Source organism: Mesoplodon densirostris, chromosome 13, assembly GCF_025265405.1.
Source record: "Mesoplodon densirostris isolate mMesDen1 chromosome 13, mMesDen1 primary haplotype, whole genome shotgun sequence".
NCBI lineage: Eukaryota > Metazoa > Chordata > Mammalia > Artiodactyla > Ziphiidae > Mesoplodon > Mesoplodon densirostris.
In genome coordinates this window covers 14,074,620-14,092,827 of record NC_082673.1, presented here as the reverse complement: position 1 = coordinate 14,092,827, position 18,208 = coordinate 14,074,620, and the positions used below count along the sequence as shown (strand labels likewise).

Here is an 18,208-nt window from a genome sequence, read left to right as displayed (position 1 = left end):
CCTTGTTTAATTTTCTAAAAAATTTAAATCCTAATAATACTCAGTTATTATGTAAACATGATTGTTGAAGGATATATTATCTGTAGGTCGGTGGATTGGAGTGGTTTTGATAGAATTAAGAAGTATATATATAATGGGCCAGTAGTTAATACCTGTTTTGTATCTACTTTTTTTAAAAATTTAATTTTATTTATTTTTTGTATCTAGTTTTATATTGAGCATGGTGGAGAACACAAGAAACCCTCAAGAAGCATATAATCCAACTGAGGTTAGAAGAATAAACACACAAGGAGTAATTCAAAAACAATTAGGGGTTGGGTACTTCCCTGGTGGTCCAGTGGTTAAGACTCTGCCTTCCAATACAGGGGAAGTGGGTTCGATCCCCGGTCGGGGAATTAAGATCCCACATGCCATGTGGTGCCACCAAACATTAAAAAAAAAAAAAAAAAAAAAAAGAACCAGATCTTATTTAAAAAAAAAAAAGAAAAGCAATTAGGGATTGAAAAAAAGAAAACACTGCTGTGGGCTGGACTTCAGGGAGACTTGATATCATCTTAGCACATAGGATCTGAACAGGCAGAGGGAACGAGAAAGAACTTACAATGAGTTGGAGAAAAATGGCTTAAGTAAAGGTACACATGCAAGAGTACCAGTGAGGAGAAGCCAGGATGATTCCAAAAGCTAATGGAGTGTCAACAAATGGCCAGCCTGGGGCCCCTACATTGCTAATGACACACTGCTCACCTTTCACTGGCAGTGTTAAAGGTTTGTCCTGAGAGTGTTTCATCTCATCAGTACTATGAGAGATTTGAGTATATAGAAACTATTACCTTTGTTTAGTATTGTGCTACACTGGCATTGGTTTATGTTCCCACAACACTTTATTTTTTAACTTTTATTTATAATGTTCTTAATATTTGATATATAAAAAGTACATATAAAGTATACATGTATAATAAAAAATATATATATAGTACATTTAAGTTACAAAGCACAATGATAAAATAAACACCCCAAACCCACCACCTAACTTCAGAATTAAAACATTTCCAATAACCTTCATATACCTGTGAGCTCCTTCCTAATCCCATCTCCTTGCTTCCCCTACCCCCTGAGAATAACCACCATTTCGAGTCTTTCATTCCCTTTTTTCAATATAATTGTATCGCTTAATGTATGTTTTCCTAAAGAATATACTATTTAGATTTGCTAGTTTTGAGCTTTAAAAAATGACATTCTATGACTTGCTTTTGTTCAATCAACATTATGCTTTTTTTATAAAGATATTTTATTTTATTGAGATACATATTTTTACAACTTTTTTTTTACAAATATTATGCTTTTAAGACTCATTCAGTTGTGAGCTGCAACCTACTCATACCAGATTGGAAGACCCAACTACCATTTCAGATCAGTTGCTTGAAATCAGCATTTATGTTATGTTATATTTAGATTATGGAAGCCGTCAATCTCTACAAACCAGGGCCTTCTTTTGCAAAGAAACAGTTGTTCACATTTACCAGCACATCACTGATTTCATCCATCCTATGTGTGCAGCTGAAATGCATTCAGCTTCCTACAGTGTAACAATTTTATAATCTAACCATTTTAGTGTCCACCAGCATACTAACAAATTTGCCTACATTTCATGGTACACGAGACTTGCTTCTCTAACATATTTATCCAGAAGTGGAGTTTCTGGGCTTTACTCAGATTTTAGGATAATGGAAGACTCTTTCCAAAATTGTTTATGCCCCAACTGTAGTGTATGAGTTTCTTTTTGTCTCTATCTTCACCAGCACTTGATTTTACCAGATTTCTTAATTAACATCAAATAAAAGGTTGTAAAAGAGAATCTCTCTGTGGCCTTAACTTGCTTTTCCTTGATTACTAAACATTTTTCATATACTCATTGGCCATCTGTGTTTCCTCTTCCATGAAATGTCTATTCATATCTGTTGCTTATTTTTCTATTTGTTTGCTGATCCTTTCTTTATTAAATTATAGATGTACTTTATGCATTCTGAATATTAATCTTCGATCAGTGACAAATATATTCAAATATAGTTTCCTATTTTGTAGCTTGTCAACTCACTTTCTTCTGGCATCTTTTGATGAACAAGAATTCTCAACACTCTATAGTTGAATATTTTTTAATGTTTAGGAATGTTTGCATCTTGTTTAAGATGTCCTTCTCTATCCAGATGTAAGGAAAATGTTTTCCTATGGTTTCTCTTCTAATTATTCCAATTGGATGTGCTGACTGCTCCCTGCTAGAACACTGAATGATGAAGCAGTGATATACCTTAGATGTCACTGTAGTGGCATTACATGTACTTATTTATTTATTCTGCAAACATTTTGAAGTGCCCTGGCATGAACTTAATATGTTACACTAAGGAGTTTGAATTCTGTCCTATAGAAAATGGGGAAGAAATAGCAGCTTTATTTTTATAAAGATAATGAACAAAAACAGGTGAGATAGTACAAGGAGAATCTATTTACAGAGCTCTTACACTAGCTAGAGAAAGAGGACAAGGGCATAGACTAGGCAGTCTCAGGGAAAATGAAGATGAGAGTGGCTTGGTGACAGTGACATGATTTGAGACCAATTTAATATAGGGCTGAGAGAGAGGAAGGAAAATCAAGTTTGATATTGACATTTCTGCCCAGAAGACTGAAGGGATCCATGATGTGCGAACGTGAGTAGGCAATGTAAGTTCCAAAACCAAGTTGGAATTGGTGACAAATTTTGGGAGTAGCCAACGTAGAGTTGACCTGCTTGTACCTTAAACAGGCACAGGCATTAAGAGGCTGCTCCTCAGGACCCACACTTCTTGCTTCAATTTCTCCTTTGCCCTTAACCTCCTGACACACAGCCTGCAGAAGTGGTGGATGTATGATTGGCAGCTACGGTGATTTGGCACAGGGAAGATGTCTGGTTTAGTTTTCTTTTGTAAAAAATCTTTAAGTGCCGCTAAAATTACAATATATATTGTTGGATTTAAAACTTACCCAAAAATTCTGGGATTATTTCATCTGGAGAATGAAGAATTTGAGAGGTCTCTTCTGTCCTTTCCACCAGGTTGTCTCCTTGAAGCCTAAATGATTAACAGTGGTCATTGAAACTCTTATAAGGTTGAATTGTGAAATGTGAACTACATACTACTGAGAACATGACTATGAACTTCTAAACTCTAAAATCAGACATGCTTCCTCCAAGCAGAAATACAGCCTTACCGAAACCTTTGTAATACAGTGTTTTTGCTTTTCTAACCTTTAAGGAAAAGTCTTTCTTCTTTTCTCCTGTATACATGGGAAGATTAGTCTAGATAGAATCTGCTTTTCTTCTTAGCCTCACTGAGGAAGGTTTATAGACAAATGTTTTCACGGAAACTACAATGGGGAAGTGAGTGGAAGAAAAGCAAGCATCCAACACAGTGTGCTTGCCTGACCTCTGGGTCCAGGGGCATGACAGGGTTCCCATGGCTGCATAGAGGTTTATCAAATACAATTCTCCAAATCAACCAAACCTGTGCTTAAAGGCCTGCAGGTCAAGATTTGTCTCAACATGGGGTGTGAAGATTCTCGATACGTGTGGCTGCCCAGGGTTCTCATAGACACTGGGTCTTCTTCAGGAGAGGCAGATTACATGGGAACTTTTAGGACAACAGATTTTTGAGCTTCTATATCCTCACCTCTAGAGAAAGACTAGTCTGGGTTTACATTATACTGTGAAACCACTTTATCAAAGGAGGTAGAGCTCATCAATAAATGTTGGAACTCTGACCTAAGAGCAGCAGAATAAGCTCTGCTAATGTTGGAGGACAGTATATCAAATAATCCAGAGACTGGAAATTTCTACCAGTGCCCTTACTTTTTTCTTGCATTTAACTCCCATGAGGTGAGTGCTCTCATGGGAATATTAATAAAAACATGATATATGCCATTAATATTTTCAAAAATACAAACTCAAATACAATTCATAACTGTACCAGGCTCAATAGTCAAAATTTTCAACTATTTTATATCACTACAATGGAATCCAATAACATATACGCATGACTCTCTTTACCTTTTGTATAATTATAAGTATTGTACATTCTATTTTTATTCCTACAATATTAAATATTGTCCATTTCTATATATATTATACATTTATACTTACATATTACCTTCTATACACAAACCATATTTACTGTATTATACAAGCTAATTAAATAACTCTCAAGAGTAGCTTGCTGATTGTCATATAAAACTCTTGGGTCAAAAATCTTTCACTTTTAGCTAAGTTTTAAATTTTTACTCTAAAAAAAACAGCATCACTTTTAAGAGACTGATTTAGCTACATACTTCCCAAATCTGCCCAACTATTTCTTTTTATTTTGTTTACTTCTAATAATTGGGAAATATTCTTTTTTCATCAAAATTATCAAAGAAAGAAAGTATGTAGGTACACAAGATATTGAAACATGTAAGTAAAAATTATCATTAAAAATTAACAATGAGCTCCAACACATTTGGGTACTTAACATTAGGTTAAAAACCTAAACAGAAAATAAATCTCCAACAAAGGCAGAATGAAACGAGAAATCAAAAGTAAGCTGTAATTTTTTTTCTCATTGCAAGCTTCAATAAAAAAATACTTACTTAGTATTTATCAATATGCTCAATAATAACCCAAATGTTGTGGAGATGTGAAGAAATTGCTACTGCCCTTGATCTCACAGAGTTCTCAATTTAGCTGAGTTGAAAAGACAAATGGCCATGAAAACAACCAACAAATTGGGTGGCCCTGAAGCTGGCTCATCTTTGTCCAAACAGTGCCCTCCAGATACCTTAAGAGTTGAATTCACCGTGACTTGGCACCAACTCCATTGAGGAACGCTTCTCAGCCCTGCTACCCTTGAGCACTCTGCCAATGTTTCCCAAGCTGTAATCCACATAGCACTACTTTTGTAAGAGGTTAATAGGTACTATGTAAACAAGAGTTGTGTGGGCAAGTCTGGGAAATACAGTCTTAATAAAAGTTAAATCTTTTTTTTTTCTTTTACACCACAAGAGTTATACTCATACTCTCAAACATTTTCACTTTGCTTCCTAAAACTCCCCTTCCATATTTTCCATATTAAACACTCTTCTATATTCTCAGCTGCTAAACAAAATGTTTCTTGTTCTTCCTTGTCATAACTGAAGCCCACTTCTTGTCTAAGAATATGACATTCCTTTTTCCTCTAAGAATATTATAGTACCTCCTCTCCAAAGGAGGCTGTCTAAGTCCTCAACCTCAGCTAACACAGGATTATAAATATTAACCTGTTCTCTTTCTGCCTGTGAAGACTTTGATCAGGTTCAATATTTTCTTCTTCAACTCAAGTGTCACTATAATCATGAATGATCTTTGTGTTCATGTGGATCTACCTGCTAATTTCAAAGTCCCTCCATCTCTAATCTGGAGAGCTTCCCTTCCATTTCACCTTCCCTAACCCAAGGACAGATAACTGGTCTGTCAGAAATCTTTAAATCCAATATCCTGCTCTCTGACAACAAACTCGCCTCCTGTAGGCTCTTTCACAAACTCACTTTCTCTTTAATCAAACATAGATCTTCATTTTCCCTTGGTTTTCTCCTGGTTTCACACCTCTCCTGATCTTCTTCCTGCCCTCCTCAGCTGGGACTTACTGCCCCCTCAATTCCCATGCACCCACGTCCTTTAAGTCATTACTGCCAACCAGACCCTAATCCTGTGTTAACTCATCATTTTCATTCACATGTGCAGCTGAAAACTACGGGTGAAAATCATGACACTCTAGGACTGATGAATATAAATCAATAGTCTCCAACTTTAAACTTTGGCTTCTTGGTTGTTTTTCTTTCTTCCATTCCTTTCAAAGTCTTTTCAAAAATATCACCTCTCTTCTGTGTCATCCAGAAAAATTATCTAATCAGGAATAAGGACCTCCTACTCCCCCTCACACAGCACCAACAGAATTATCTTCACCCTGACTAGTATTCACCACCTTTCCAGTTCACAGAGAATGAGAGACCCTCTCCCCTGACTAAGGCTTAGACCATCCATCAGGCTGGTGATTTGGGTCCCATCATCTCATCTGCCTCTTGGACCTAATTTCTTTTACTCACCACCACTCATTCTGTTTATCTCTACTGCTCATTTCCCATAGCATAGAAACAAGTTCACTTCTCCTGCAGCCTTAAAAAAACAAACAACAAATGCCTCCCATAGTTATCTAAAACATCTACCTGTTGCTTTTTCTAGCCCATTCTTCTTTGAGCCAAACTCCCTAAACATTCTAAAAATCCCTCAATGCCTTTTTAAAAAATTGAAGTAAAACATAAAATATCCTATTAGTTTCAGGTGTGCATGATAGTGATTTGATATATGTATACATTCTGAAATGGTCACCAGAAGTTTAGTTACCATCTGTCACCATGCAAAGTTATTACAATATTATTGACCATATTCCTTATGCTGTACTTTACATCCCCATGACTTACTTATAACTGGAAGTTGGTGCCTCTTAATCTCTTTCACCTATTTCGGCTGCCCCTCACCCCTCTCCCCTCTAGCAACCTCCAGTTTGATCTCTGTATCTATGAGTCTGTTTCTGTTTTATTTGTTCCTTTGCTTTGTGTTTTAGATTCCACATATGGACACTTGGGTTGTTTCCATATCTTGGTTATTGTAAATAATGCTGCAATGAACATATGGGTGCATATAGTTTTTTGAGTTAGTGTTTTTCTTTTTGTTTTGTTTTCAGATAAATACTCAGAAGTGGAATTGCTGGATCATATGGTAGCTCTATTTTTAATTTTTTGAGGAATCTCCATACTGTTTTCCATGGTAGCTACACCAACTTAATTCCTACCAACAGTGCATGAGGATTCCCTTTTCTTCACATCCTTGCAAACCCTTGTTATTTTCTGTCTTTCTGATAATAGCCTTTCAGACATGTGTGAGGTAAAGTCTCATTGTGGTTTTGATTTGCATTTCCCTGATAATTAGTGATGTTCGGCATCTTTTCATGCGCCTGTTGGCCATCTACATGCCTTCTTTGAAAAAAAAAAAGTCTATTCAGGTCCTCTGCCCACTTTTTAAATCTGGTTGTTTGTTTTTTTGATTTTGAGTTGTACAAGCTCTTTATATGTTTGATACTAACTCTCCACCAACGCCTTTACTTCCACAGTTTTAATTCACCCCTCAACTTATTTTATTTATTTTACTTTTTACATCTTTATTGGAATATAATTGCTTTACAATGCTGTGTTAGTTTCTGCTTTATAACAAAGTGTATCAGCTATACATATACATATATCCCCATACCTCCTCCCTCTTGCATCTCCCTCCCACCCTCCCTATCCCACACCTCTAGGTGGTCACAAAGCACTGAGCTGATCTCCCTGCGCTATGTGACTGCTTCCCACTAGCTATCTATTTTACATTTGGTAGTGTATATATGTCCATGCCACTCTCTCACTTCGTCCCAGCTTACCCTTCCCCCACCCCGTGTCCTCAAGTCCATTCTCTACATCTGCGTTTTTATTCCTGTCCTGCCCCTAGGTTCTTCAGAACCTTTTTTTCTTTTCTAGATTCCACATATATGTGTTAGCATATGGTATTTGTTTTTCTCTTTCTGACTTACTTCACTCTGTATGAGAGGCTCTAGGTCCATCCACCTCACTACAAATAACTCAATTTCGTTTCTTTTTATGGCTGAGTAATATCCCATAGTATATCTGTGCCACATCTCCTTTATCCATTCATCTGTCAATGGACACTTAAGTTGCTTCCATGTCCTGGCTATTGTAAATAGAGCTGCAATGAACATTGTGGTACATGACTCTTTTTTGAATTATGGTTTTCTCAGGGTATATGTCCAGTAGTGGGATCACTGGGTCATATGGTAGTTCTATTTTTAGTTTTTTAAGGAACATCCATACTGTTCTCCATAGTGGCCATATCAAATTACATTCCCACCAACGGTGCAGGAGGGCTCCCTTTTCTCCACACTCTCTCCAGCATTTATTGTTTGTAGATTTTTTGATGATGGCCATTCTGACTGGTGTGAGTTGATACCTCACTGTGGTTTTGATTTGCATTTCTCTAATGATTAGTGATATTGAGCATCCTTTCATGTGTTTGTTGGCAATCTATATACCTTCTTTGGAGAAATGTCTATTTAGGTCTTCTGCCCATTTTTGGATTGGGTTGTTTGTTTCTTTGATATTGAGCTGCATGTGCTGCTTGTAAATTTTGGAGATTAATCCTTTGTCAGTTGCTTCATTTGCAAATATTTTCTCCCATTCTGAGGGCTGTCTTTTCATCTTGTTTATGGTTTCCTTTGCTGTGCAAAAGCTTTTCAGTTTCATTAGGTCCCATTTGTTTATTTTTGTTTTTATTTCCATTGCTCTAGGAGGTGGGTCCAAAAGGATCTTGTTGTGATTTATGTCACAGAGTGTTCTGCCTATGTTTTCCTCTAAGAGTTTGATAGTGTCTGGCCTTACATTTAGGTCTTTAATCCATTTTGAGTTTATTTTTGTGTATGGTGTTAGGGAGTGTTCTAATTTCATTCCCTCAACTTATTTTAATTTGCTTTGTGCTCCTACCATTCTGAGATGACTGGTTATACTAAGACTATCTGACCTTCTAATTGCCACATACAGTTGAAAACTTTCTGATATTGTTTTTATTTTACTTTCAGCTGTACTTTGTATGAACACTCTTTTCCCACTCTGCACCATCTCCCTGAATCAGCTCATCCACTCTTATGGTTTTAACTACATTTACAGTGAGTTTTTTCAAATCTTGAGTTCTCAGCTCAAGATTGGTGTACCCAGATTCTTGCAGGACATTTTAATTGGATTAACTATAAGCATCTCAAAGGGAACTTGTCCAAAGCAAACTCATCTTTCTCATACCCAGCCTCATATCACACATAGCTAGTCAATCCCAGCCTCGTTAATTATACTTCCTAAAGAGATTTCCTGAATCTATCACTTCTTCTTTATACTACTACTATAATTGTGCTGCTCATCTTGACTTGCTTGGATTATTAGTTTCCTTGATGATATTCATACAGAGAAACTTGTCCTTCAAAAATCCATTTCTTCCATATGGCTACCAGAAAGTTCAAAATAAATCCTCATGCTTTATTATTCTCATGTTTTAAATATTTTAGTGCAAGAGATTTTAACATGAGTATGCTTAGATATGCCCACAGACAGGTTTCAGGGGACTCACTGTAATTCACAATAAATGGAATAAAAATTTTTGGTGGATTGCTCTTTTTTGGACAGGGAAACAGTAACTTCAACCAGATTCTCAAAATAATCCTTGACTCAAAGGAGTTTAACAGTTGTCATTTTTACTGGCTTCTCATCACCTGCAAAATGAGTTATGGTTTCCTTACCAAGTCATTCAAGTCTCTCTTTTGCACAACCCCTACCTGTGTCTGCAACTTCACCTTGTTGGATATTTCACCATGGAATTTATACTCCATAAACTCCAAACTGCTTTTACTTCTGTGCAGCTATTTTATTAAGCCTCTGTGCCATTATATAATTATCTCTGGCAGAATTTACGTTCCCCTATTTTACTATTCAGCTTAATCCTAGGTTTTAATTAGATTCTCCTTTCTTCAGAAGCTTTTCTTCCAGAAGTCTTAGCACCTATGCAAATCTTTACCATAGCTCTTTACCATATTTAATTGCTTGTTTTCATGTCTATCAACACATACCAAGTGTCTTAAAGATAAGAATTTTATTTTTCATATTTTTATGTCCCTAAAGCCTAGCTTAGGTTGAGCTTGGTACACTGTAAGCTCTAAAAGAGATTTCTTAAGGTATTTTTTAGTGAGTAGCTCACTTGGAGATAAGGAAAGGAAAAGCAGACCCAGCCTATGTATAAGGAATTTTCTACAGAATACTTTAGTGTATTTACAATTACATTCTCTTGAAAAGGGGTGAAAATTATCCTACATATATCTAGGCTTATAAATGAGATGCTAAAGGTTGCACCTGCACAAAGCTGGTTGCCACAGCTAGAAACATGTGCCAAAATAGTTGCCAATTAAAATTGGGGTATTTGAAGTGAGGTGCAAGCAGAGGTGACAAAGATGGCAAATGAGTTTGGGTTTCAAATAAACGAATCAGATTTCATTTAATACTGACCAGTGTGACCTGGCTAGAGGAAATGCTGTTATAAATGTTAGTAAATTATATCTCCAAGTTTGTGAGTCAACAGTCACCTTCCATTGACTCAGTCTCAATAGTGAATAAGCCAATGAAAGAGAGCATCCTCAGAGACTACCAGGCACATGTATGTGATCAATAGACATTTGTTAAGTAAATGCTGCTGAAAAGTCCCTACGTCTTACAAAATAGCCTTAAGGAAGATGGACCAGTAAAGAGAAAAGAGGTTGAAGCTCATTCAGGAGTTTTGTGGCCATAGCAGTGGTTCAAATTTTGCTTGCTTGGTAATGTTTTGAGATCCAGCTGGTTCTAATGTCTCGCTCTGTAAGAAGATGCAAGGAAACCAAAACCAGAGCTAAGTAGCAGCCCAGTCCTAGTCCAAAATGGTCAGTAAAACACATCACCACCAGCCGTACGCATTTTGAGGAGGGAGTTTTGAATAGTGTAAGCAGTGGGAGGATAGATAAAGTTATGAGCACTACTTCTTTTCTATACTTTTTTAAAAAAATCCAAGACATTCAATAAGAAAACATTTTTCTTTTTTAAAAACCTCTGGTATTGTCAATTCAGTTGAACCACATGATGTGACGAGAGAAGACTCAAATAAGTGCATTCTTAACTTTTCACATTGGCCTGGAAGACATTCAGATTCACGAGCAGCCATCTTTCTGTTTTTATGTTATCACACTATATATGACATATTTTAATCTTCCCTGAACACTTTCTGGAAGAAAATAGTATCTAACTAAAGAGTAGACACTCATCAAATGTTTTTTTTGAAACAAATTGAATACATTATGGCATGCATGAAATTAAATGCCAAGCTAACATTTCTAACTTATCTAGTTCAGAGGAAATGATGAATAAAATCTGGATTAATTCAGGAAACGTTAATGGAGTACGTGGTACTTGCACTGAGCTTTGAAAATGCTAAAGTTTGATTAGATGAAGAAAAAGAGGAAGGGTGTTCCAAGGAAAGAGCAATGAAATAATAGACTACATTTATTTTGGAAAAAGAAGCCTCCCTGGGGGAAAAAGGTAAAAGAAGAAAAGAAGAAAGAGAGAGAGAGAGAGAGAGAGAGAGAGAGAAAAGGAACACCAAGTATAACAAAAAACTGACTAAGAGCTTCAGTGAAAGTAGTGTATTGAAAGCCACAAACACATCTAGATTATAAGATGTATTCAGAAGGGAGTTTGCAAACTAAACAAGAATTAGACTTAATGTAGCAGGAAACTTTGAAAGTTTTAAATTATTGTCTAATACAATAAAAGCTGCACCAAGAAAATAACATTCATTGAGGTATTTTGTAAGGCCATTTGGGAAGCTCTCGCAATAAACCAGAAATGGAAGATCAAAAGCGTGGAGTGACCAGGTCTAGGCAAGTGCCTACAACGGCCCAAGCATTGTTTCAGTTTGGGGGGTTGCAGTTGGGGGCTGTGGACACGATGAACCAAATTCCCATCCTCAATGGAGCTTTCGTCCTACCGACCAAAGATGACGAACAAACGAACAACTAAAATACATAGAATCAGGTGTTAATAAGAAAGCTGGTTAAAAATCAAGGATGGAAAGTAGAGCCAGGAAGGAAGAGCCTATATAGGAAGACTCCGGAGAAGGGGTAGTATGCAATTTTACATAGTGTGTCCAGGGAAAGCTTCATCAGTGGGCAATATTTGAGCCAAAACTTGAAGCAATGAGGGACTAAGCAAACAGATGCCTGAGAAGGAGCATTACAAGGAGAGGGAACAGCAAATTGAAGCCAATGACTGGTGTGGCGTGAACGAGGGGTACATAGCAGCATATGCTGTTCGAGAGGAAGCTGAGGCTAGACCAGGTAGGACATTCTACAGTGCTGGGGAGGAAGAAATTTCCCTCCTCCCTTCCAGGTTCTTTTGGCTGGTCTAAGAATTAAGCTGACAGGAGACTTCTGTTTCTTAAAAATAACCTGCCTAGATTAATCCTCACGCCAAAGAGACATTTTTTGGGGTGGCAAATTTTGCTCCCCTACAATGTCATCTAGAAATTCAATCCTAGAATATGTAGTCTTCTTCCCCACGAAAATGGAAAGCCAGTTGGGGGGGGTGGTTTGGAGCAGAGAAGGGACATGATCAGACTTTGCTTTAAGAAGGATCACTCTGCCTGCTGTGTTGAGAATTGACGGTGGGCAGCAAGCGTGGCTGCAGGGAGATTCCTTAGGAGGTTATCCCGCCAACTTTGTTGAGCGGTGAGCATGGCTTGCCCAAGGGCGGCAGTGGTGGAGGTGATAAGAAGCGGACTGATTCTGGGTAAATTCTGCAGCTGGAGCCCACAGTCCATCTGATATGTGAGACTTGGAGGTTGTGAGAGAAAAAGAGGAATAAACAATGTCACCATTTTTCTGTCCTAGGCAACTGAAATGATCATGCTGTCATTTGCTGAGGTAAGGAAAACTGAGGGAAAAGCAAATTTGGTGGGGATAAGTGGACTTTAGCTGGGGACATGGTATGTTTCAAGTGCATTTTAGACGTGCTGGTGGAGAGGTGCAGAGAGGCATTTGGATATCTGTGGGGAGATGCTGAACAGAATGAGTTGTGCGCTAGGCTTGGCCTCTCTGGGCTCTAAAATCTCTACAGAGAACTTCAGAATATGATATACTACTACTTCCTTGAGCTATTTTGAAGGATGGGTAATTCTGTTTCACTGGAAAATAAATAGTATATCGTGATAAGTGCCGATTAGACCAGGGGAACCATAATAAACAGTTTAGGTTTTAAGAAATTTTGAACCGTTTTCTTCAAAGGGTTAGAAAATTAACTTATCCTTCTCCTCCAAAGTCGTTTAATTCACAAATCCTCTTTCATAACATCAGTCAGAGAGTTATTTCTAAGTCTCTTTCTAATGTTAATTTTCCATTTTAGGATTCCAGTATGTTTCTCCAGAATTATTTTTTGATGGAAATTCTAGCAACTTATTCTCACTTACTCATTTTTTTAAATAAATTTATTTATTTTATTTTATTATTTATTTTTGGCCACATTGGGTCTTCGTTGCTGCGTGTGGGCTTTCTCTAGTTGTGGTGAACGGGGGCTACTCTTTGTTGCCGTGCGCGGGCTTATCATTGTGGTGGCTTCTCTTGTTGCGGAGCATGGGCTCTAGGCGCACAGGCTTCAGTAGTTGTGGCTCGTGGGCTCAGTAGTTGTGGCACGCAGGCTCAGTAGTTGTGGCTCGTGGGCTCTAGAGCGCACGCAGGCTCAGTAGTTGTGGTGCCCGGGGTTAGTTGCCCTGTGGCATGTGGGATCTTCCCGGACCAGGGCTCGAACCCGTGTCCCCTGCATTGGCAGGCAGGTTCTTAACCACTGCACCACCAGGGAAGCCCACTTACTCCATTTTGAAGTCTTAGAAAAGCCGTATTGTCATCAGCATCAAACATTTATCGGGGATCTTCAAAGGCAAAACCCTCCATTGAGCAACAAGCCTGCAATCTGGCGCTAGAACTGCGTGTATTTTCATGATCTCTCTAATTATTCGGCAAGCTTCCTGAAGTCAGAGACCAAGTCTGAGAGCCACCACACCATCAGGGCTTAGCAGAGTAATTTACACTTGTGCCCCCTCACCAGAAGAACTACCTAATTTAAATGGCATCTATCTGAAGTCACTAAACACTTGTAAGAGTTCCTTCTCTACTCTAGAAAAATGGCACTGCTGTCTTGTGGAACTTTGCCGCCCTCCACCCAAGTCCCAACCAAGTCCCAGTTCTTCAGGGAACTACCTGGATGTTCTTCCTCCCACTCTGCTTTCCAAGCCCACTGACTCCACCTCGGGGGTCTCCTTTACCCCTGGCCATTCCAGTTGACCCTTTGGTAGGTGGTCTGGCCCTTTGATACCATCTCTCAGCCCCTCAGCCGCGCTGTCTGTGCCCCAGACGCAGCTCTACTTCCCATCCTGGAACCTCTGACAAATACTTCGGCCCCAGTGAATCCCCAGCCAAGAGAAAATTTCCAACAGTACCTAGATTTCCCTCCTTATTTTAGGATATTCACTTAAAAAATCTTCCTTCCAGCATTCATCTGTAGGCACTCTGCTGTTCCTTTTCTCTTGCTATGCCATGTGAGGTAACAATGCATCAAGATGAAGCACCCTTTTCCTGACAGTGGAATGGAATAGAATAACATTCTCTTTCACCAGAGGGCTTTCTTTATATTCAGCTTTTTAAAATTCTCTCCCTTGTTCACAAGAATCTTTGAACATAAAGCTCTAAAGTATGATGATGGATGGTGACATAGAGATAAAAACCATGCTCTTTCCTCTTAAATTTTCCTTTTAATTTCCTACCTCCTGAAAGTAAGATATGGGCCTACAAAATATTGGTAACTCTCTAATCAAATTTGTAGTTCTCTCATGCATACCTGATTGCAGACGTGTAGTTGCCATAGGTGGCCTCTTATCTGGGCTGCTAATTACTCTCCTGGCAGAAGTTTAAGAATTCTAAAACCAAATCTAAGGAAAGCACACATGGGGAATAGATGTGCTTTGTTTTCAGTCTCTTCTGCTTTACCTCAACTCAAACGTAAAAATGTCAACACAAAGTTAGGTAGAGAAGATCCCGCACAGAGCAGGGCTGATTCCTACCATGCCTTGGGACTACTAAACTAGATTTTCCAAGCAGATGTGACCAATATGTGGGCCACGGACACACACCTTGGTCAGATTATTACTCGCACAAAGGATGACCCTGGGGACATTCCAACCTTCCTGAAATCCAAATCAGTCATGAAAAAGGATTACATTCAAATTGCCAGACAGCTCTGGAGCTAAGAAAACTCCAAGAGAAAGCAGCCAAACATGGAATGCTGAGCTAGAGGCAGCTCTGGGCATTGGAATCCTCAAGCCTCCTTCAACACGACCATTCATGTACATTTTAAACTGAAGTTCATATCTATAAAATGATCTGGTGAAGTGTGGGTATGCTCTCAGCCTGTCATCATCCCTAGAGAGGACCCTTTTTAAAATATATCTACATAGAAATAGGCAGTTACGGTCCTTATTTGACAGTGTAGAGCAATGTTCTCAACTATTAGGGTGCATTGGAATCACCTAGAGGACTTCTTAAAACACAGATTGCTGGGCTCCACCCACAGAGCTCCTGAGTCAGGTCTGGAGGGTGGCCCAGGAATTGTCTTTCTACCAAGTTCCCAGGTGATGCCCACACTGCAGGCTGGGGGACAGCCCTCCATATTGCCTCCTCTTTATAGCTCTGGAAGGGATGGAGTTCCCCAGCCATCCTCACTGTGTAGTCATATTATACCATGCCTGGAATGCCAAAAATAGAGAAGACTCTACCCGAGGATGTTGGTATTTTTCTTCCTCCAACTAGCTGGGTGCTGACTTTAGCTGAACACTAAATTTTATTCCCAGGTATGTACGATTCCATCTTACTGAAGTTAGAAATCTCAGAGTCGGACTGCACTTGAGCTCAGGATGCTGCATACGTAGCCTACCTAAATCAGAGCATCGCTGAGCGAATCTGCCTGGTCAGCAGGCATCTAGCGTAGCAGCAGCTGTGAGAAGTCTTCTTAAAGCCCTGATTTCTAACAGGTTGAAAAATGGGATTGTGTGGGGAGCCAAAGCACCCTTTTGAAAAATGGCCAAAACTTTTGTTCCGTCCTTAGCCATTCCTTCCTTTAATCAGAGACCCTTTACTCATGGTACTGAAACTGAAAGCTGTTTCACTTGTGTACCTGATGGAAGACCACCCCCTCTTTCGTATATGCCCTGGAAACATCTGTTAGATTGCTGAGGTCTTATGTATATAGTCAATCCCTCTCCCTCTCTGAGGCAGTTGAAGGCAAACTCAACAGATTTTTCCATGCTACAGCTCTGGAAGTGACAGTATGTCGTGCTGCCTTAGTCAGATGGTTTATGCTCCTTTCTTTGCGATTTCCATTTCATAACATCTGAAGTAACTGAAAGTACGTTGTGATGAGTAGCAGAATTACGAGGTACACTGATATTCCCAAATTACGAGTAATATTACTTTGTACCAGAGAGAGGTAAGATTTTAGCAGGGTTCTACCTGTCCACAGATGGCAGTTGAGAGAATGTTGCCAGTGATATGCATTATCACGAACTCTGAGAAATTGTTACTTGATATGGAACTAGCATGAGGGAATGAACCATGGGCAGCCTCACAGCAATCCTCCTTGAGAAAGTTGTACATTGTTCTGAGGAGTAAATAAAGGAGTCCCAGAAAACCCCACCAAGTTCCATCTAATTAGGAGGGGCGGGAGGTAGAACACAGGGAAAATCTGAGACGATTCCCTTAGAAATCCGACACCACTGTGTTCTGAGCTTGCAACCTCAGCAAGGTGAGCCAGCTTGCTTTCGCATCAAAGAGAAAGGCTCCCGAAGTGGGGATCTTATGACCCTACTTCTCCATAAGAGTACACTCTCTATATTCCAATAGAACCCAGTAGAATGTAAGACGTGTAAGCACACCAACATAATTTGGTCACCTCTGCTCCATGCTTTACTTATGTACCCATAACAGGTGACAAACAGTTCCTAATTGAATAAATCTTACATTAGCACTACCCGTAAGCTTGATATACTTCTAGGTTTTAAGTTTGTTCTAGGGCAGGAGCTTGGTTTGTTTACGTTTGTTTTTAACATAACCTTGTGTAATAAATACAAATTTGGATAATAAATGGTTTTTGAATGACTCAACGTTAAAGTGCCTTGTTTATTAGGATTTGGACAGCATATGCTGAAATTTGCTGTAAGCAATTTGATGCTCTGGAAAACAAGATTGGTTTAGAAAATGTCGTGTGTGCAGTCCTTGAAGAGATTATAATAGACAAGAGAAAGGCCTTCTTGTATTCTTCTAACAATGCTCGGAAAATTCTTAAGAAGGACAACACTGAATAAAAATGTCTGCACAACTGGAAAAGCCGATAAGGCGTAAAGATGTTAGGATGATTCATCTTTTGGCTTAACAATCTGGAAGAAATACATTTAGTGACTTACCAGGGAATATAAACACTACTTTGTTAAAGTTTAACTACCTTAGTCTAGAATTTATTTTTTCTGATGTGCACCTCAATTGATCTCTTAAAATGATCATAGAATTTGTTTATAGTGAAACTTCTTTCTCTCTGCCTTCTGCTTAGGGAAACTAAAAATAGTTTGCATTGGTAACCAGAGTTAGCTTGCAAATAAGACTTTTCCAAGGAGTCTTAACTAGTTCTTAATCTAACTTATTGTTGTATAATTATCATATTTCAAGTTATAAGGTATTCTTTCCAAGATTTCATTTATTTTTCTGGCTTTTATATGGCATGATTTAGATGTTATAGAATTTCTGGTTTTAAGCGAGAAGACAGATTATTATATTTAAAATTCTGAAAAATTATTAATTTTAAAACTTAAATGCTCTTTCCTGAAAACACAGATTTATTGAAACAATGCATGATGGCACTGATATAAAGTTATTTGCTTTTCTTTTTAGGTATTTCATACTCCGTTTTGAGCACTAACGTTTATAATTGAAAATAAATACATATTCTGTGAATTTGGATTCTTATGCTGAAATGTTATTAGAAATTCAAAATTTAATGACACTTAGTATTCTTTGTTTTATAGCAGTAATATATCCGGTCTGGTTTGATTCTAAAATATTTATTTTATATTAGTGAGGCTAATAACTGTTCAGTGATTATGAAGACAGTTAACAGAAGACATACATAGAGATAAAATAAATATATGTTTGATTTGGCTTATGCAGGCCATTTAGGAACTGTGATCCAATTATAAGAGTAATTACCATAATGCACAATTGAAAGTAAATGCGGTTTTAATTTTACTACAAAGGGTACCTGGGAGGTCCAGCATGTCAAGCAAGTGAATAAATAAGAAGCTTCCAGATATGGATAAAAAAGTGAAATATAATTTTTCACTATTTGTTCCTATTTCTCACATAAGATACCTCATCTTAATTCCAGTAGGGAAATGAAAATAAAAATG

The 18,208-nt window shown here is 38.2% G+C and overlaps 1 protein-coding gene across 1 annotated transcript in view; it reads right to left on the bottom strand.

Moving 5' to 3' along the window:
* LOC132500586 (uncharacterized protein C8orf34-like) overlaps window positions 1–18,208 on the bottom strand; it is a 119,100-nt gene that overhangs the window by 62,539 nt on the left and 38,353 nt on the right. Inside the window, exon 3 of the mRNA XM_060115712.1 lies at window positions 3,016–3,101. Within this exon, the coding sequence (XP_059971695.1) occupies window positions 3,016–3,101 (86 nt within the window). The remainder of the gene's footprint in view (window positions 1–3,015; window positions 3,102–18,208) is intronic.